The 22,186-nt window shown below is 44.0% G+C and overlaps 1 protein-coding gene and 1 long non-coding RNA gene across 2 annotated transcripts; one reads left to right on the plus strand and one right to left on the minus strand.

Moving 5' to 3' along the window:
• The first annotated feature begins 604 nt into the window (after nucleotides 1-604).
• LOC123042889 (uncharacterized) lies at nucleotides 605-1,916 on the plus strand. The gene is made up of 2 exons (XR_006418928.1): nucleotides 605-1,145; nucleotides 1,742-1,916. It is a non-coding gene; the product is annotated as an uncharacterized lncRNA (long non-coding RNA).
• An 11,518-nt stretch (nucleotides 1,917-13,434) lies between these two features.
• Nucleotides 13,435-14,720, minus strand: LOC123039724 (uncharacterized). The gene is made up of 2 exons (XM_044462762.1): nucleotides 14,522-14,720; nucleotides 13,435-14,403 (listed from the first exon to the last, which is right to left on the minus strand). Exons 1-2 carry the CDS (start codon nucleotides 14,630-14,632, stop codon nucleotides 13,435-13,437), a joined length of 1,080 nt encoding a protein of 359 aa, XP_044318697.1. The 5' UTR covers nucleotides 14,633-14,720.
• Nucleotides 14,721-22,186: the final 7,466 nt, after the last annotated feature.

Consider the following 22,186-nt stretch of genomic DNA (forward strand, 5'->3'; position numbering starts at 1 on the left):
CTGTAAGCTGGATACATTGCTTATTTTATTCTGATACGTTTCTGCTAGGATCTTATCTTCAATTTATTCACTTAATCATTTGTCTCTTTATAGGATTTCACTGGTGTCCCAGCAGTTGTTGATCTTGCTTGTATGAGGGATGCTATGAGCAAACTTGGGAGTGACCCGAACAAAATTAATCCTCTGGTGAGTTCATAGACCAGTGGTCACATTTACTATCTCCTTGTCTTAATAGCTTCTTGGGAATATATTTGACATTCAAACCTTTGTTCTTTTTCTTGGTGTTTACAGTTGTTGATGAGTAGAGGCTGGTCGAATCCTCGATGTCCTACATTGCCTGCTATCTTATTCAGTTTTTTTCTTCCCTGTATCTGTCAAGCTTAGTCATGTTTACACACAACTTCAGTAAATGGCATTGTATATGTTTTTCTCAGTAAATGCAATAAACACAAGCTATTCAGATTACTTAACTGAATTTGTTATATGCTGCAGTTTTAACTGAATTAGAGCACCTAAACTGTTAACTGAACATGTGTGCAGAATATGTTAACTGAATTTCTGCAGTAAACATGTTATCTGAAATTCTGTAATGATGTTAACTGATATGAGTTTGAGCACTTGATGTTTTATACTTGAAAGACAAATGAACTTGTTTTGGTTATACCTCTCCCTGTTAATTATGGGTGATTTCCTTCTTTCAAATTATATATGTTCTGTTTTGAGCTATCTCTCTGCCTGGTAATAAAAGTATGTGCATTGGTTGATATTTAGTATTCGTATGTCTAGTTCATGATGATGGTCACTTGCGGCAGAGGCACCGATATTTTGGTGTCTAGATATTCGTCGCCGATAACTAAGCACGCAATGCTTGTATATACCGAGTTTTTACTGCCTAGTAGTGAGCACACCTAGCCCCAGTCACCTACTTCAATCAAAGAAACTAAGAATGTTCATAGTAATTTGAAAAGTATCTCATGCTTGATGCTTATACACTTGCATACACATCCCTCCTCCTATTCCTCCTCTCGTCTCCCACAATCTGATTTGTGTGTGCATTTATTTTTGCAGGTTCGTGAAGAGGCCAATCTGGTGTTGTGAAAGAAGGGGGCTGTCCATGGAGAAGATCCCGCGGCGAGCTCCTCAGGGTAGGTTATCCCACAGATCTCCTCAATTGGGATGTGAAGAAGCAGAACTTCTGTTTGTTCGGGAGCTGCTTTATTATATCAAATGCACCAGATACTTACGATTTCTCTTATGATCTTGTGGCTGGGCTAGAGAAAAAACAGAGTTGCATATGATTTCTAGGTACTACTAGTCTAAAATGTTGGCCTATCTAGTGTACTGTAGGAACCTGTTGTAATCCCTTCATATATACTGCATGCTCACTTTGGATAGAATTGGAGTGAGATATAATTGGAGTGAGCAGATCACTATAGGACTAAGGAAAAATCAAAAAGTATGTGTAGGAAAATATCATCGTTCTTGCTCACTTTGCAAAAATGACGAGTACTAGAAATTGCCCCCTTTCACTAATATTTGCTATTTGCTGATGGTTATACGTCTTTTGCTTGATCTATTATGATTCATGCACACAGGTTGGCTAGAAATAGCCCTGGTTATAGATATTTTTATTATTTTATACATTAATGTATGCTGTTATTATTTGTATGTGTGATGCTTTCAGCCTGTTTTACTGTTTCCTCCTCGATTGAACTATTCATGTAATGTTCTGTTCTTGTAGGAAGGCAAGTTGTCGCACCTGGAGAACTTGCCCATCAAAGGGAGCAATGAAGACATTGTTAGGACAGTACCAAATGTGCTCCTACGTGTTGAACAATGTTATGTAGTAGTGAGATAAGGCAAATTATGTAGACATTGTTAGGACAGTACCAGATGTGCTCCTACGTGTTGAACAATTCCTGTGTAATGAAATTTTGTATTCCCTGTGTACATGTTGCTTTAATGCCAGATTGTGAAAATTACTCAATTGCCATGATAGTACCGGGCCTGAATAGGCCATGACCCAGAAACAAACGTGCTACAAACGTGGTCTGGAGTGAAAAGGCCATGGCCCAAACAAAGGCAACGGCCCAAAGATAAAAAGGCTACAACGTTGGGCTAGGCCCATGAAATCGACCAAAAATTGACACGAAAAAATATATAGAAAGGCTGAATTAATGGGCTCGGCCCATGTAGAAAACCGAATTGGACCGGGCTGAATCTTGTGCCACATCAGCTTGCCACGCTGGATGCCTACGTGGCTTGGGGAGGTTGCTAGTGACCAAAACGCCACAGTAGGAATATTTTGGTCGTAAACGTCTTTGACCATTCCAGAAGAAAGGTCGCTATAGTCAGTTTACGACGGCCAGCTTTTGACCTTCTATTTTTGGTCACAAAAAGGTCGTAAATGGAAATTTGTGACCTTTCAGTGACCAATAGTGGTGGTCACAAGTTGACATATTTCTTGTAGTGAGGACGCGGAAGCCGCGAGTCTGGGTATCCCAAACCCCTTGGTGGATTTCACCGCCCCGCAGGAGCGTGACGTCCTGAGGGCCCGGCACCGTTGGGACCCAGTGAAGAAGGTTTACGAGACAACACCGGTCATTACGGAGTTCATGAGACTGCTGGCAATTTTAGTTTCTGATCAATTTGACTGCACACGTTAGTCATATTTGTAAACGATCCTTGTGCCTTTTGCAGAGAGAGCAGCACCGGATTGCGGCCGAAAGTGACTCGCCGTCTGAGGCATTGGCGAGGCCCAAGTGGGACACTCCATTCAACCGGGCGTTGAACATATTGAAACAACAACCAGTGGATACTCGACCGTCGTATGGACGCGTGCACGGTGTCGGAGACGGCGCCACGTGGAAGAAGTACTACCGTGAGACCACGGAGGAGAGAAAGGAAAGACGGAGGTTAACTGAAGAAAACATCGACAAGAAGGTTGAGATTGCGGTTGAGAAGAAATCATCTCAGACAGTCGCAACAGCGGTAGCTGCCGAAAAACAGGTGGTTGTAGATTTATCTACTTCCTTGGTGACGGGCGTTATCACTTGGACAAGGCAAAATCCAAAAAAAAATGCAGAGGACTTTCCCCTTGCTGACTTCTTGGGAGCACCTGCTCCCACACCGGCTCCCGCACCTGCTCCCGCACCGGACATGCTCGGCGGTGCTTCGTCTTTGGTTGAGCTCGACGCCCTCACGGTATCTGTCACACCGGCCCCCTTCAATATAAATGTATAATCTCCCATTTTCGTTGCCTTTCGGATGTCTCACGTCGCAGACTTTTCTTTACGGGCCGACGAAACCCCGTGCACCATATTGTACACCATCGGCGACCAGAAGGTGGACGTGGGGAAGACGATGATAATGGAGCCGAAGGAACCATTGTTCCACAGCCGACCGATCGCCCCGAACGTCTTCAAGGTTTCCGTGGCCAGTGTCGAACCGGGCCACGAGAATTTGCCTCCTCCAACACTACTGGTGGATGACGAGGAGACACCGCGGCGGCTTGGTGATTGTTGCAATGGGTGGGTCCTGTTGTGGCCAAAGAGTCTGCTTCGTCTGGAGGCGGTCGGGAGCACACCCACGAGCATGCAGCCTCAGCAAGGTATGAACATCAACACCCCACCTACCCAATTAGCGTCGGGTGTCGGGTTGGGTGATAGCGGACGGGGTAAGGAGGAGGCTCCATTAGTTGCTGATGACGTCGCCATGGATGAGGATGAGGACGACGGTGGCGCTGAACAGTATGTCTATATTGGCGCCTCCTCAGGGTTTGAGCATCATGAGTCGGTGCCTGAATTGCCGTCTCAACATATTATGGATGACCTTCCGGTAGTAAAGAAGTCTAGGAAGAGAGCGAGGAAAGGCAAAAAAGTTGATTCTATGATCCAGCCGCCTCATCAGCCTTGGCTTCAGGATCGTATAGATATCCCCGATGCGGATAAATGGCATATCCCCGGTCAACCAATCCTACCTGCAACAGCGCTACAGGCCAGATTCGGTGATCTAAGGAGACTTCATGATGATGTGCTGCGGGTAGAGAAAGGCCTCATCGCCTCGAGAGATCCAGGATACCCACTCTACATGGTTAACGTTCCGCGGCAAAGGTCGTACGTCGACAGCTTCCCCGCGGATAAGTTCTTCCTCCATTCGATTACATATTCGACATGTTTCACGTGAAGAAGCTGGATTTTATGTTTGTCCGCCTTTATGCCTTGCACATGAACTACATCATCGGGGTTGAGCAGATATCTCATATCTGTGTTGCTGACCCGTACTACATGCACGAGGGCTTCTTGGGAGTCTGCGCAGAGCACTGTGTATACGCGAGGGAATACATCGTCAATTTCATGCTCGCCAATAAGGACAAGGGAGCGATTTTCGTGCCTTATCATCCCGTGTAAGTCATCCGCGCTGCTATCCTTCCTTCGATTTCAATCATTCATTTGCACGGTGGAGGCTAAGTAATTTGAGGTGTACTTATTTTGCGCAGCGGCGGGCGTGCCGTCCTCATCATCCTATACCCCCAATTCTCCCACGCTCTTTACTTGGACTCGTCAAAGAACATTCACAAAAAGGATTACACCCACATCAAGGATGTTCTCGACAGTGCTATGTTTTACTACCAAGCAAGGGGTGGAGAGGTCAGGGACAAGAAGAGAAGGGGCGGCAGGGTCGCCTTCGCCCATAAGACCGACTTCTGCTGCATCCAACAACCGAACAATTCTCTTAATGATAGATTCTATGTCCTACACCACATGCTGGAGTACAGGCGGGATCACCAGAACCTTCGCATGTCACCTAGATCCGGCGATGCCCATATTCTGCAATGGGCAAAGAACGTAGGAGATAGCTGAGTTCTATCACATCCAGCGCGAACTTTCCCAAATCATCATGAAGGAGGTCATCGGAAAAACAGGGAAGTTCCTACGAAGAAGGACAAATGTCGCGGGAAGACGTCCGAACATGGATAGCCTCTCAGCGTCTCGACATGAAGCCTTTCACTAAGCTCGGGGACTATCTCCCTGACCTTGATGGATGGCATGGCATGTTGTAATGATTGTCGATATATGACAATGTGTTTGTTTAGTCTATACTTTCTGTATGACAAAACCTTGAGTTATGCACAGTGAAACTTTATTTGTGATGTAATTAAACCGTCCTCCTCCTCGACTAGCGAAGATCACTCTAGTTAGGGCATTTTGGGTACGATGAACTTTGTTATTTATGCTTATGATATGTTGTTTCTATTTTTGCCAAGTCTGTCTCTTTCTGTTTCTCAACTATATATGTTGCAAATCATCGACACATGTGACGATGCAGGTGCATAGATCGTCGATGGCGAAGAAGTGCTACGCCAGGAGTATATATACGACGAGTGGCCGGAGTGTCAGGCCAAGGTGTTACCGGTTTCCGATTTCCGAGCGACAGGCAGTAGTTAGTTTAGGTTCACGCTAATGCGAGAGAGGGATACGAACTCATGTACTCAAAGTGATAGCTCTTCTCGTGTATACCATTGTTTAGATGGATGACGATGTATTTGCAAGTAATCGATGACTTGTATCGCTATTTTTGAGATGATGACGAGAGACCACTTTGTGTTGGATGATGGTTATGATGATGACATGATTTGATGAGACTAATTGTATGTATATGCTATGATTACATTTGTATGTGTATGATATGCTAAAGATTATTGTATAAAGCCTATTCAAATACAAAACAAATACAAAAACAAATATGCAGGAAAAAACTAATAAAACTAGTAGTAGCGAGGGGGGGGGGAAATTTAGCAGTAGCACCTCATTACCAGTAGCGCTTCCCGGTAAACAGCGCTACAGCTATTCATGTATAGCAGTAGCGTGGGACAACAGGCGCTACTGCTATACGTTAGTTGTAGCGCCTTATTAGTAGCGCATGTACCCGCGCTACTGAGAGGCCCAAAACCCGCGCTGCTGCTAGGATTTTCCCTAGTAGTGGAAGGCTGCACTGAGGGGCGGGCTGGTTCCCAGTAGGCGGACCCATCCCTCCCCTCGAAGTCTGCACTCACCCACTACGATGAGACGAAGCATGGCTACAGTGTGCGCTGACCAAGCGCCACCAACTCACCTGATGCTGGACTATAGCCATGCGACTCCTGATGCGGTCTCCGTCACCAAGTACGAAGCTACAACAAAAGGCAATCAACAGGGCCCGCACGCGGTAGGCCCTACCAGTCGGCTGTATTCTCAGCAGCCGGAGGGGGCCCGCAGAGGCGGGCCCCAACAGCCAGCAGAGAATCCGACGACCCTAGGCTCTAGCATCCGGGTCCTACAACCCGACCGTATTACCATTGTACCCCTGGGGGGTTGGCCTATAAAACCCCCAGGGCTCACCCATGCAAAGGGTCGAGATCCATTCTAGGGAAGCCACCATTCCATCATAGCTAGGAGAAGCAAGGTAGCGGCTCTGCCCTTCTTCTTCCTCTAGCAACACAACTATAGGAGCAACCTTGTACACCTTTGATCATAGTCATCCTAGCGGGAGTAGGAGTGTTATCTCTCTAGACAGCCCCGAACCTCGGTACGTCTCGTGTGCCTTCGAGCTTATGCTCATGCTCACTTCCGGAACCCGACGACGTCTCCATGGCTCCACCCACGATAAGTCACCCCCTAGCATCTAATGTGAGATTACCATGACATTGGGAGATTGGGGGACTGTTACCCAGGGAGGTCCTTGGCTCATGGAAATCTGGTGCTGATAGCTCCATACGATGGCTTCTCCAAGCCATCCTCAATTGATTTATTTCCCTTTGATATCTTGGCTCAAATCATCAAACTGCCAAATGGTTATCATGGCATGGTCCAGTCCACTGGATCTAAGGTTCGCGGGGAGGGGGGGGACTCTAATCCCTCATCTTTTGATTTCCAAGGCAATCTCTTCAGAGTTAGGATGATTGTATGTCTGCAAGTCCCCGAAGAAAGCTAAAATGTTGGTTACAAGAGGCAAACATGGAGATCTTTTCTGTTATGTATGAGAGGCTATAAGACTGTTGTCAAGTTTGCAGTATGATGGGGCATCAGTTTAAGGAGCACAAATACCCCCCACCCCCAGCATCGCTTTGTTAGAAACCTTCATGCCCTTCTAGTACGCACCGTGACTTGATAGCCCACATACAAGCATCATGGTAACTTTGACCTCGTGGAAGGAAGTTATTTGAAAATATACCCTCGATATATGTAAATAACTTGGTAACATACGGATCACAGTTGTGGTAACTCACGTACAAACACGATGGTAACTTTGTCCTGAAAAAAGTTGTTCAGAACGCACCACGGTAACTCTATTTGATCTACATAATCTCTACTCTTAATGGAGCAGTTGGTAGACTGGTACGCTTTATTTTCATCCGGTTTTCTTCGTCCCACCTCCGCCTCCCACTGGTTTTTCTTCCTCCCATTAGAAAATCAAATCCTATTAGGGGGGATCTTGTTTCGTACTTCCTTTGGTTGGTGTTGATTCAACTCAATCATGTAAACAGTAAGTAATTTAGAATTCAGAAATTGCATTAAAAGAAATGCATTAGATTTTTCTCGATAACATTCCATAATAAAATGAGATATTTCTTCATAAAAAATCGATAATCCCGTGTGCTATGTCATTTATTATCATTATCTCTACTATTAATTGAGAATCACAAGTTTCATATGGGTGCACGCATCCTCGTTCCCCTGCGAAGGGACGTCGTGCACAACACAATGAAAGATGTTGTGGCTAGGCCTAACGCTGGCGCGATGCTTTAAAATGTCATGGCATGGATCACGGCGTCAGGGACGACCGTGGAGGGAGGCGGGTCGTCAGACCGCCATGTGGACACTGTCATATTATATTTCTTGTAGAGCCAGACATGCTGCATTCTCAAAACAAGTGTGTCCACTTATATGTCAAGAAATTCATTAAGAGAATGTCATATATTACTCGGTAGTCGTCATCAACGTTGTTCGTAGCAGACATTAATGCGAAAATATTTTAGAAATGAAGCACTAAATCAATTCCAAAATCAAATCATTGATGTAATTAATTAGCTACATAGTTAATTACGTATGCAATCAATTAGGTCCATTTAAATACGATTCTTTTGCATCAAATCAATTTGGAAATCGAGTCATTAATACACTTAGTAGCCTGGTAAGGTTTATTTTCGTCTGGTTTTTCTTCGTCCCGCCACCCGCTCTCACTAGTTTTTCTCACTCCCATTAAAAAAAACCAAATCCAATTAAGGGGGATCTTGTTTGGTGCTTCCATTGGTAGGTGCTGATTCAATTCAATCATGTAAACAATAAGTAATTAAGAATTTAGAAATTGCACCATATATGTAATATCACTTTCCTAAGAGCCAGACATAAGATTTTTCTCGATAACCTTCCATAATAAAATAAGACATTCTTTCATAACAAATTGCTAATCCGGCATGCTATGTCATTTATTATTATCATTATCTTTACTATTAATTGACAATCACAAGTTTTCTACGAGCGTACGCATCTGAGCGCCCCTGCAGAGGGACGTCGTGCACGACACCATGGAAGATGTCGTGGCGAGGAAGCCTAACGCTGATGCCATGCTCGAGGATGCCTGGGCATGGAACAGGGTGTCGAGGACGACCGTGGTGGAGGCGGGTCATCAGAGCGCCACATGGACGCAGTCATATTATATTTCTTGTCACTCAAATGGAGAGGTAGACATCCTACATTCAAATCAAGTGTGCCCATTTAAGTGCCAAGATATTCGTTAAGAGAATGTGTCCTACATTAGCTAGTAGTTGTTGTCATAGTCGTTTGTAGCAACCATTCATGCGAAAATATTTTAGAAATCAAGCACTGGATCAATTTGGAAATCAAACCATTGATGCAATTAATTAGCTAGACAGTTAATTATGTATTTAATTAATTAGGTCCATTTAAATAGGATTTGTTTTGCACCAAATCAATTTAGAAATGCAGTCATTAATGCAGTTAATTAATTTGTTAGACAATTATTTATGCCTACAGATTATTAGAAGTGGGGATTTTTTTAATTAGTCAGATAATTAATTGATTTGATTGGCAGTTAATTAGGCACGCTAAGAATTATGTAGGCCATTAATTATTTGTGTACTTAATTAATTAAGCGAGCAGTTAACCGTGACGAATCATTTTGAAAGCGCTCGTGGGCAAGGACGATCAATGGGCTCTCAGCTACATGGCCAAGCACCAAGCACCGCTTGCAACATGGACAACAACCACAATGCGCTCGCGACATGGGCGGCCTAGCATCTAGCAAGATGGATGAAGACTATGCTCCGCAGGATGTCCACGCGATGACAGTTTCCAAAATGTTCACGGGTGAGGACAACACGACACAACACTGGCCACTATAATAAAAAGAAAGAGTGTTCCAAGAACAAGAAGGAAAAAGAAGTAAAGCCACCAAATGGTCCATGGTGTTGGACAAAGAAATAGTGTTCCAAATAATAAGAGAGAGAAAAAAGAGTATTCTAGAAAATAAATAGGAACGAGAACTAAAGCTGGCGAGGAATGAGAAAGAAGATGAGGTGTCGATGATGAACACACTAATGTTGACGTGGTGCTGGTTGGCACCAATGAAACGGGTTGGCAAAGAGGCGAGGGGTAGAAGGTGTAGGGAAAGACGAGGAAGAGAAGAACAACAATTATCCCTTCTAGCATATGTGGGATGGAGGTGGAGCTTATTCGTGACTAGGAATATTTTCACGTTGCCACTATCCTCCAATGTCAATGTGCATTTGCAAAGTTGAATGGACCTTTGAGAATTGTATCTGTAGTTATTTGTTGCTTTGTGTCAATAGTATGTTGTTAGTTTAACCCACTCTATTATGTTGTAAACATAAAAAAAATCATCCTTATTGCAATGCACGGCGAAGATGAGGTGGACGTCATCTGATTCTAAAGGAGGTGGTTCCAGCGAGAAATGTCCCGCTATGGCAGGAAACCGATCGAGAATGGGAGGTTCCGACAGAAAAAGGAAATGTGATTCGTTGGATGAGGTTTCTTGTGTTGAACCCGGGTGTTATAGATAACATTGCGGATAGCCCGTAGCAACGCATGGGCGTTCTGCTAATATTTTGAGGTTCCGAAATAGGGAGAATCTACAATGACCTTAGTTTTTTGTCCTCTGGAGCATTTGTATGTGGGGGGGGGGGGGGAGGTTAAAGGGATCATTTTTATGCCCTGGTAATTTCTATGTAAACGGGGATGTTAATTCATGTACCGGCGTTGTGATAACTTACTTAGGGTAGGCCTGGTAACTTTTGACCCGAAAAAAAGACATTCAAATCTAGTTTTGAAGGTCTCGCTGCAACGTATTTTTATGTGAAAATAGTTTTTAATCGGACCAATGGTTTGAGTTATAAAATATTTGGAAGTTTCAAAAAAGGAGGAATCTACGATGACATCAGCTTTTTGTCCTGTAGTGCATTTGCATGTGGAGAGAAGGTTAAAGGGATCATTTTTATGCCCCGGTAATTTCTTTGTAAACAGGATGGTAGTTTATGTATCAACGGCGTGATAAATTACTTAGCTTATGTGTGATAGCTTTTTACCCCAAAAAAAGTCATTGCAGCATATGAACATGGGATTTAGTTTTGAATGTCTCGTCGGGGTGGACTTTTTATGTGAAAACGGTTTTTCAATCGGACCAACGGTTTGAACTACAAAACTTTTTGAAGTTTGAAAAAAAAGGAATTTAGGACGACATCAGCTTTTGGTCCTCTAGTGCATACATGCATGTGATTAGAGGAAGAAGTCACATGAAAAGAAATAATCATTCTAATGCATGCATGTACTAATTAGAATGTAGGAAGGATCGTTCATATCTATTGCTTAGAAATATAACGTTTGGTCTAATATCAAAATACATAAACAAATGACATAAAGTGCGAACGCATGTCTGTATACCTCCTATATAGGGTCAACACTATTTAATTCTTGCATCCTTCATGGGACAAATTGCTTTTCTCTGATTTTTGTGAGCCCGTTCGTATGGCTCACGGCCCACAATGTAAGGTGGAAAATTAAAATTATGTTTACTCAGAGACATAGACATACCATAGATAAATTGATTTGCCAGTGCGGCGATGCCAAGTTTGAAGGCCGGACATGCCTGGCTGAGCCAGAGTTGGCCCAGGCGAACGATCGTGAGTCCCCTACTTAGGCACAAAGAAAGAGGCTATATGAATCGAAGACGGATGAAAAATCTGGTGGTCCCATGATGGACAAAAAAAGGTGAAAAAACAATCCTCTCATTAATATTCGGTAAAGATGATGTGTAAGTTCTTTTTGAACGTGACTATGCACGTGTGTTGAGTCCCCTACTTAAACACGAAGGCCGAAGACAGACGAAAAAGCTGGTGGTCACATGATAGACGAAAAAAAGTGGAGAAAGAATCCTCTCTTTAATATTAGGTAAAGATAAAGATGAGGTACTAGTTTTTTTTGGACGTGACTATAATCATGCACGTATCAACTGATGCACAAAAATGTACATGTAAAATAAAATTGATCCTTATTCAATTTTCATGCTAAAATAAATCTGAAAAAACGTCTAAGAAAATTAATAAATAAAAATATTTTTTATTTGAAATTTTTGCTTCAGCCCAGAGCTGCAAAGTAAAAAACAAATAAATGTACATTTATCATCTATAGGTGATCCATGTAGCGATTAATGCAAATAGTACAAAAAAACATTCTTCAAGCACAATGCCAAGCAAGTAGAATCATGACGTACTGTAATGAACAGCAAAATAACTAAATAAGGCACAATACCAATCAAGAATCTTCATAAGAGCATCTCCAATAGGATGGCCATATAATAGGGCCTCACTGCCTTGTACATCACCAGGGGAAAAATGGGGCTCCAATAGGTGCCCTATATGCATCACCAGGGGGCAGTAGATGTTGTTTGTTCCAAGCCGTAGTAATGCAAAGTACAGTTGCAAGGTCAACTGTAGGTAGAAAGCACTGCTACCGATAGTTGGATCTTGGTTAATTAGCCGATTTCATTATCAAAAGAATATACCACATGTGAAAAATATCGGTTCACTACACAATGGATAATAATTATCTAGTTTGTGTCTTCTGTTCATACAACATGGATAAAATTTTAGGTAGCAATTTCAAAAGGAAGGACATGGGATCTCAATTTTCCACCACTCGAATTCGTCGATCATCCACACATGTAGATATAACAGCATTGTTCTTTATAAAATGGCGAGGGCGCCAAAAAACTGCTCTCTATCAAGGTCTTTTTTTAACAAACAAAATCTTCTCACCAGCGTATTCCCTAGTCCCCTTGGTTGCAAAAACAATCTCTTCGCTAATACCACCCTACTTACCCAATAGAAACGTTTCGTAAACGAATCATCCTTCATCCTTGCCATGTGGGATCTACTACCATATGTTGAAGTAGGATATCATTCCTAAGGATGTAGAGCACTAGCTCACACATGTAGACACTCCTAAGGTGATAATGCAGAGGCCGTTGAACCGACAGCACTGTCCTCGGATTATCAGAGCAAAGTCTATCATGATACATCTGCACGTGTATATCTGTTAATTTCAATATGCGTTTTTATTCGAAGGGAGAGAACAAGCAGAAGAATACCATAATTATGACTGCCCATTACATGCAATTCTAGTTCTATAAAATCGTGAGGATATGACGGAACTCCACTTTGTCAAGGTGTTTCCTCGCAAACTCCCTGGCCGGCCGCAATTCCTCCTCAGTAAAACTAGGTCGAGCGAACTCCTGGCTGCTATTGGCCTTGCTGACCGAATAGAATTGGCCAGTATATGGATATCCACAGTACATCCATATCACTGGATCTACCACCATATGCTCGAGTACAGTACAATTTCGAAGGATGTAGAGCACCAACTCAACAATCCCCACCAGATCACAAAATCCAGTTATGTGTACACTTTTGAGGTGACGATGCAGAGGCCCTGGCAGATCAGTCAATATCCTTACAGTTGCAGGAACTTCATCAGATTTAGAAGATGATATCTGCACACATATATCCAACCATTAATTAATTTCAACATAATTTTTCTTTTGACCAAGCAGATCAAACATCAAAATAGATAAAATTACGATGATGATCAATGATTGAATCACTTACATGTAGTTCCAATTCTTCTAAGAGAGGAGCTAAGTCCAAGAGGTTGACAAACCTTGTGACCCAGCTAGTATCCTCTGGAGTGTCTATGATATCAATGTTAAGGTTCAGATACCTCAGATAGAGGAAGGCGGTGTGGGTTTTACTGAACTTTTGCTCCTGGAACAGAACAGAAAAAATGCACAACCGGAATGAAATCAGTATGAATCCGCAAAAAAAAGGAATGAAATCAGCATGAGATCCACCGAGGTGGTAAGTCAATAGCTACAAATGCACCCCAAATATATATATGGTGATGGGATTATTATTTTCAAAGAAGGCATACAACAAACCTCGTCTTCTACAAGCACATGTACAAAGAGTTTATGCACATAAGGAAGCGCAGCTGGAAGCTCGGCCAGGACATAATCTAAAGCATCCTCACACCAGTTGTATCTAATGTTCTTGAACACAAAGGTTGCTTCTAACAACTTCGAAGATTCAATGAGGACAATTTGCGTCGGGAAGTCATCGAACTGAAATGTGGTAAGGTTAGGAGCACGCAACTGTATCGTTCCCACCGGACACTCGCGCACACTCAGGTGCTGCAACCGGCAGAGCTCCTGACGTATACTGAAACTTGACAGGGGGCTGTCCTCCAGTCTTAAACTCTCGAGAAGAGCACAACTTAGCAACAGACATTGGAGATCGTCTGCATCGATGGAGACCATATGCAGGCTGAGTTTCTTCAAGTTTGTGATACCAGAGAAACTAGGGGCCAGCTTTACACAGACATTGGCCATATGAAGAGACTTGACACAAGAGCCATTCGAGCCACTGAGTTTGCACAGCGGGACAACATACTTGTCATCTTCATGGACACTCCATCCAATGAGATCAAGACTAATGTGCTTGGCCATTGACTCGGTGGAAAAGTTAATCCATCTATCGATGTGATGCATGTGATGCCTAGTGAGACCAAATTTGACAACGAACTTATCCACTGTAGTAGTTGTGGTGGGACTAGACCAAAACGGGCGCAGCAGATTATCCACTCTGGTGATGAACTCGGCAGTCGTGGATTCCCGATCAATATAGTATATGATCTTATTGCTGCCAAATAAGGTGTCTTTAGTGAACACCAGATCCGGGTGGCATAAACCTAGTCGCCACCATTCACGGGACAGCGCGCTCATCCTCACTGCTTGCTTGAGTGATAACCGTGAGAATATGTCGCGCAGAACGTCCTGTAGACATGAGCAGTCAGTCAGGCAGCGGTACTAGTTACATTCAATAGTCAAGCATGTTAAGGTTGTGATTTAGCAGAGTAGGTAATTTGTATGAATAAGGTTTGGTGATACTTACAACGGGTAGAAGGTGAAGCTCCAGTGTCACCTTTGATCTCACCATCTTGCTGGAACTGGAAGCATCGCTCTTGTTTCTTACGTAGCGCTCTTGACTGCTGGGTTTGTTCATCAGGTTGAGGAGAATGGTGGTGAAGGATCCATCACATCAAAATAGACAAACCTACATGCAGGAAAAACTTTGGCATGCGCCGTATTTTTCTTTAGCTCCTCTCTTGTTTTCCCAGCTTACAATCTCACGCAGAGGCTGTGCATACATGTATCCATGAACAACCGACCAAACACAAACCTACGAGCTAGAGGAATTTTAATACAACCCGGATGCATGCTGCTGCTAATCCCCCTACAAGCGCAAATAATAATCTTAGCCGGATTCAAACTGATACCGCGTATGGCATGCAAGCCGGAAACACACTAGGACACGGACAGACCTAATAGCCACGTAATGCAACTCTTTTTATTTATTTTCGACCCAGCTCCCAATTGACTAGCACTAACTCAACTGTAATAGAGAAGGCGAACGCTACAACTCGGCCGGGTGAAGACTGGATCTAATCGGCAGCCTTGGCAGCCGTTGGACGGCTCGTGGGACAGCCATCCAGTCTAACGCCGAGTCAGCCGCAACCTTTGAAACAAACACCATGGTGCGCTCGCTTGCTTTGCAACCCTTGTTACAATGGTTGTACCATTTCGTACGAATCGCAACCGCCGACACATAGCCTTCGAACAAGCACCATGTTATGCTCGCTGCCTTTGAATTGTTGAATGGTTTCGTACCAATCGCAACTTGCTCCGTCCGCGCTCAAATTCGTCGCTGGCTTGCTGGCTCGACCCTGTTCGAGTTTGCCTAATTAAAGCCGCCCTGAGATGAGCTACACCTACTCCCCTTCTTCTCTCATTGAATATGTGCTCCAACAGCTCGCCCCATTTGAATCCGTCCACGACTGCCATGTCATATCCATGGCCGAGCTCGGGCATGTTTCGTGCGTGCCTGCCTGGACCTTGCGCTCACATGCGCACGTGTTCCGCACACACATGCGAGTCCTGCATGCTCCTGTTGTCGATCCGACTTGCCTTGGCGAGCTCCTGCAGGCACAACGGCGACAATGGCGGAAAGGCGCCACATCGGAAGGAAAGAAGTCCACATCACCCCTTGTGGTTTCAGAAACCGGCTAACCCCCCCCCCCCCCCCCCCCCCCCAAACTCTGAAACATAGATTAAAATCGCGGGAGAAACGATTTCGCGGCGGCCTCTCCCAGCAGCTACAGCGGCCGCCATAGCGGGCAATAGGGCGAATAGCAGAAATTTTTCTGATGAGAGAGATGATTTCTGGAGGGGTTTGCTCATTGTTGAGCCATTTAGAGGGAGTTGTGGAGGATATCGCGGCAGCAGCCATAGCCTAGCGGCGAGGCTCCTGGGCAGCTATAGCGCAGCTATCGCGACTATTTCGCGGGCTATTTTAATCTATGCTCTGAAACCAGTTAACTAATCCCCTGAGATATCTAATACCAGCCAAGGCACCCCCTAATCCCAATTAGAGTGGTATCTGTAGGTGGTTTTGTTTGCGTGGCTCTACAGGATGGCCACGTCGGCTTGGTATTGTGGCGCAGGAGATATGAGCACGGGCCGCCGGCTGTTCATAATTCATCCTATCCCCAATCCCATAGTTCATCTCTTGCTCCTGATGGGTTTAACTGGGCTTTGGTGGCTGTATATGGTGCCGCATAGCCCGAACTAAAACCGGATTTCTTGGCTGATCTGGTTAGGATTTGTATTTCCTATCCTGGTGGGGGTGATTTCAACATCATTAGAAGGCGCGATGAGAAGAATAATGATAACTTTGACGGCAGATGGTCGTTCATGTTTAATACTATCATTGAAACCTTGGATATGAGAGAGATAGAGCTTTCGAGAAGAAAGTTTACCTGGGCTAACGCGATGCCAAATCCGATGTTTGAAAAGTTCGATCGAGTTCTGGCTAGTGTCGAATGGGAACAGAAATTCCCTTTGTAACAGTTCAGGCACTTTCTCGTGATATTTCTGACCACACGTCTTTATTTCTTGATTCTGGTGAGGCCACCCACTTGGAAAACAAAAACTCATTTTCGTTCGAGCTTGCTTGGTTTGAGAGAGAAGGCTTCTTTGATCTCGTATCCAGAGAGTGGGCTAAGGATGCAGGAGGTAGGACTGCGCTTGAGGGTTGGCAGAATAAAATTAGGCACTTGAGAAGTTTCCTATGTGGGTGGGCTAAGCATCTTAGCGGGATTTATAAGGTCGAAAAGGAACAACTCCTTACCCTTATTCAGTCCCTGGATGTAAAAGCAGAAACCACGGTTCTGCCAGCCTCGGAGCTTCATGCCAAGCTTGACGCGGAGATGAGGCTGAAAGAGCTTCTTCGTGAGGAAGAATTAAAGTGGGCGCTGCGGGCCATGGTCCGAAGAGTAGTCCAGGGGGACGCGAACACTCAATTCTTCCACATGATCGCTAATGGCAAGCACAGAAAGAAGAGGATCTTTCAGCTTGAACAAGATGAAGGAACGATTCTTGGTCAGGAGAACCTAAAATTATACATTACTAAGTATTACAAGCACTTGTTTGGGTCTCCAGAGGATAACTGTGTGTCGCTGGATGAGTCTAGGATTGAGGATGTGCCTCAACTTACTGCTGCTGAGAAAGAGGTGTTGGAGGCCATATCGCAGATGAAAAATAATAAGGCTCCCGGACCGGATGGATTCCCGGCTGAGTTTTATAAGAAGTGCTGGCATATTATTAAAGGGGATCTGTTGCCGTTGTTCCACGATTTATTCTCTGGCCAGCTTCACCTTTTTTAGCTGAATTTTGGAACGATAACCCTGCTTCCTAATAAGACAGAGGCTGTGAGAATCGAGCAATTCAGGCCCATCTGTCTTCTTAATGTAGGTTCAATTTTTTTTACCAAGGTCGGGACGAATAGGCTCACACAGATTGCGCATGCTGTGGTGCAGCCTACTCAAACTGCTTTCATGCCGGACAAGAACATCCTCGAAGGGGTTGTGGTCCTTCATGAAACCCTCCATGAAATTCACACGAAAAAACTTAATGGAGTTGTTTTCAAGGTTGATTTCGAGAAAGCGTACGATAAAGTCAAATGGCCTTTCCTTCAATAGGCCTTACGCATGAAGGGTTTTGATGAAGCTTGGCGACCCCAGGTAGAATCTTTCACGCAAAAAGGGAGTGTTGGAATTAAAGTGAATGACGACATAGGTCATTATTTCCAGACACACAAGGTCCTGAGACAAGGCGATCCAATGTCTCCTATTCTGTTCAACATCGTCGTTGACATGTTGGCAATCTTGATAGGTAGGACAAAGGAGGCCGGTCAGGTGGGTGGCTTGGTGCCTCATCTAGTGGATGGTGGTGTGTCCATCCTGCAGTACGCTGATGATACAATCATCTTTATGGAGCACGACTTGGCAAAAGCGAGAAATATGAAGCTGGTGTTATGCTTATTTAAACAATTGACTAGATTGAAGATTAACTTTCATAAAAGCGAGTTGTTCTGTTTTGGTAGAGCCAATGAGGAACAAGAGGCTTATAGGCAATTGTTTGGATGCGAATTGGGAGCATTACCTTTCACGTACCTAGGTATACCCATTAACCATCGTAAGCTGACAAACAGAGAATGGAAGTGCATCGAGGATCGGTTCGAGAAGAAACTGAGTTCCTGGAAGGACAAACTCATGTCATATGGAGGCCGATTGATTCTTATTAGTTCGGTGCTCACGAGTATGCCTATGTTTCTCTTATCTTTCTTTGAAATCCCAGTTGGGGTTAGGAAAAGGCTAGACTTCTATCGATCCCGATTCTTCTGGCAGAGTGATGAACTAAAGAGAAAATACCGACTCGCCAAATGGGATATCATCTGTCGACCAAAGGACCAGGGGGGCCTTGGTATTGAGAATTTTGAAGTCAAGAACAGATGTCTTCTTAGTAAGTGGCTGTATAAGTTATCAGTTGAGACTGAGGCAACTTGGGCGCAGATTCTCCGTAGCAAGTATTTGCAGTCCAAGACTTTGTCCCAGGCAACAGTAAGACCGACTGACTCGCCATTTTGGAAGGGGCTTATGAGATTCAAAGCTGCCTTCTTTAATAGAACAAAGTTTATTGTCGGTAATGGCAACACCACTCGCTTCTGGGAGGATACTTGGCTTGTTGAAATGCCGTTGGCGCTTCAGTATCCGTCCCTGTATCGTATTGTTCAGCTACATGATGCTCTTGTTGCAACGATTATGTAGTCCATTCCCCTTAATATTCAGTTTAGGAGGGTGCTTGTTGGCGACCGTTGGGAAGCATGGCTTCATCTCATGAGTAGACTGATGGAGGTTCAGCTAGCTCATCAGCTCGATCAGTTGTGTTGGAAGCTTACTAGGTCTGGAGAGTTCACAGTCAAGTCGATGTATATCGATGTCATTAACTCTAGTGTTATTCCTAGTTCCAAACATGTCTGGAAAGTCAAGGTTCCTTTGAAAATTAAAGTGTTTATGTGGTTTGTACATAAATAAGTCTTTTTAACAAAGAATAATTTGATTAAGCGCAACTGGACAGGATCTACTAGGTGTAGTTTTTGTGATCGGGATGAAACTATCAAGCATCTCTTCTTTGGTTGCCCCGTTGGCTAGAGTTTTGTGGCACACGGTGCAAATTGCCTTTAACATTACTCCTTCGAATTCGGTCAGTTCGTTATTTTGAACGTGGCTTGTTGGGATAGAGTCCCAAACAGCTAGCCACATTCGCATAGGAGTATGTGCATTGTTATGGGCAATTTGGAACTGCAGAAATGATTTGGCTTTTAACAGAACAACAACTATTCATTTTTTGCAGGTTTTATTCCGAGCTACTGCGCTGATCCGTATGTGGTCCTTACTCACTCCGACAAAGGCCAGAGAGCGTTTGGTTACTGGATTTGTCCGGTGGGAGATGGTAGTGTGGGATATATTCAACCGGTTTGGATGGCGGTCATGTAATAGGATAGGCGATTAGTTTACCTATCTTTGTTATGCCAGCTGGTTGTGGCTTTTGGGCCTTTTGTTTTTGGCGTTGTGGCTCTTTGTGAGCTAGCCGTTTTTTTGTTTTCAGACTTTAAGACCTTGTTGAACCTCTTTATTTATCTATAAATGTGGCCATATGCATCGTTCTGATGCAGAGACCGGGGAGTCCCCCTTTTCAAAAAAAAAATCTCTTCCTCCTTCCCTGTTCGTCGCCATGGTCGCCCGCTGAAGCTAGACGTTTTTTTGTTCTCTGGTTCCTGTCCTCCCCTATTTGCTGCCATGGCCACCCCTCTCCTTCCCCGATCCCTCATTCTCCCATGAGCTGGAAGCTCCTTGAACAAGGACCGCCCTCGCCACTTCAAAAGCAAAATAGTGCATTGACTTCAAAAAAGCTTTTTTCGATAAAGGACTTTTCATTGAATAGATATATCGAGGTGATACAATCGTATCGAAAGAAAGCCCGGCCTTTGCATAGCTAGATGCACACAGCCAAAAAATCCAGAGCACCCTAAAAATAAAATAATTCGATACAATGCCAAGCACTTAATCGTGTCCAGCCTAAGGAGCGGTAGATCATATCCGTAAATCACACCGCCATCCATGGGGTAGAAAACCTCCCTGGCCATACGCTCCAGCCGTGTAGACGCCATCATAAAAAGGTCCCTGTCTTGCGGCTTCTGCAGGATAGACCAAGTACGGAGCCATCGTATACAAACATGAATAACCTGCATAGGAGATGAGACACATTTATTGTTAAAAACCACATCATTCCTGGTAAGCCACATTGCCTAGCATAAGGCCGCCGCTCCCACAAGAATATGTGTAGAAAATTGTTTATCAATACCCCGCAACCAGTTGCCGAACATATTCCATGCACTACGTGGTGGGTATAAATTCGAAGCTACTTGGACCTTAGCCCAAACTTCCCGAGTGAACTTGCACTCAAAAAATAAGTGTTTGATAGACTCGTCATGTTGGCAAAAGACACTTGTCTTGGAACCATGCCAGTTTCGTCGTGCCAGATTATCTCTAGTTAGGATGACTCCTTTGTTAAGAAACCAGAGGATAATCTTCACTCTTAGGGGTATTTTTAGCTATCTACTGGAACATCACAATGAACCATTGCATCATACATGGATTTGACCGAAAATTTGCCATTCTGATGCAAGTTCCATCGAAAAGTGTCCGGCTCATCCGACAGTTGAATGTCCTCTAGGCAAGTGAGTAATTCATTCCATGCTGCCAGACGAGTGCCCAAAAGATCCTTACGGAAAGAAACATCGGGGTTTTCTTGTCCTAAGACTTGTTTGATCGTGACAAATTTATGTCTGACGATCCGATACAAGCTCGGATATTGCACCATTAGTGGAGTGTTCCCTAGCCAGGTATCTTCCCAAAAACGAACCTGAGCACCGTCCCTAACCGAGAAGGTCCCAAATTTGAAGAAGAATTCCTTGGCCTTCATGACACCACTCCAAAAATGCGAATCCCCAGGTTTCCAATGAATTTGAGAAATGGCATTGGATCCCACATACTTGTTGCAAATGATTTCCTGCCATACTCCATTCTCAGTGAGTAGTTTATAAACCCACTTGCTGAGAAGAGCGGTATTTTTAATCTCAAGGTCTTGGATTCCCAGGCACCCTTGACTTTTAGGTCTGCATAATACACTGCACCTAGCCAGTCTATATTTCTTGGTTTCGTTATCACACTGCCAAAAAAATCTGGATCTAAAGTAGTCTGGACGTTGTAGAAGCCCTTTCGGCAGGTGGAAGAATGACAACATATATAAAACCATGTTGCTTAGGACATAATTGATCAAGATCAATCGCCCCCATAAGACAAGAGTTTGGCCTTCCAACTGGCTAATCGTTTCTCAAGTCTCTCTTCCACATACTCCCACTCAGCGATAGTTAAACGCCGATAGTGTATGGGAATACCCAGATACCGAATCGGAAACTTTCCAAAAATCTCGGCATACTCGGGTGCTGATTCTGCAGCATCTCCAAAGCAAAAAAGTTCACTCTTATGAAAATTAATTTTGAGGATAGAAAGTTCCTCAAAAGCACATAAGAGCAGCTTGAGATTTGTTGCCTTATCTAGATCATGATCCATGAATAGTATCGTGTCATCCGCATATTGTAGAATGGATAGACCATCTTCTACCAAGTGTGGAATGACCCCACTAATTTGACCTCCAGCTTAGCCCGCTCCACAAGGGTAGCTAACATGTCGGCCACAATGTTAAATAGAATAGGAGATGCGGGGTCGCCTTGACCAAGCCCCTTCCTTGTCTGAAAATAGTTGCCAACGTCATCATTAACTTTTATAGCCACACTACCTCCAGAGACAAAGCTCTCTACCCAGTGGCACCATTTTTGTGAAAACTCCTTCATGCGCAAGGTTTGCAACAGGAAGGGCCACTTAACTTTGTCGTAGGCTTTCTCAAAATCAATTTTAAGAATGACACCATTCATTTTTTTTCCGGTGCAGTTCATGTACAATTTCATGAAGGACGACCACTCCATCTAATATGTTGCGGCCTTGCATAAAAGCTGTTTGAGTGGGTTTTACGACATGGTCAGCTACACCGTTCAACCGATTAGTCGCTACCTTCATAAAAATTTAAAACTTACATT

Source organism: Triticum aestivum, chromosome 2B, assembly GCF_018294505.1.
Source record: "Triticum aestivum cultivar Chinese Spring chromosome 2B, IWGSC CS RefSeq v2.1, whole genome shotgun sequence".
Lineage (NCBI taxonomy): Eukaryota > Viridiplantae > Streptophyta > Magnoliopsida > Poales > Poaceae > Triticum > Triticum aestivum.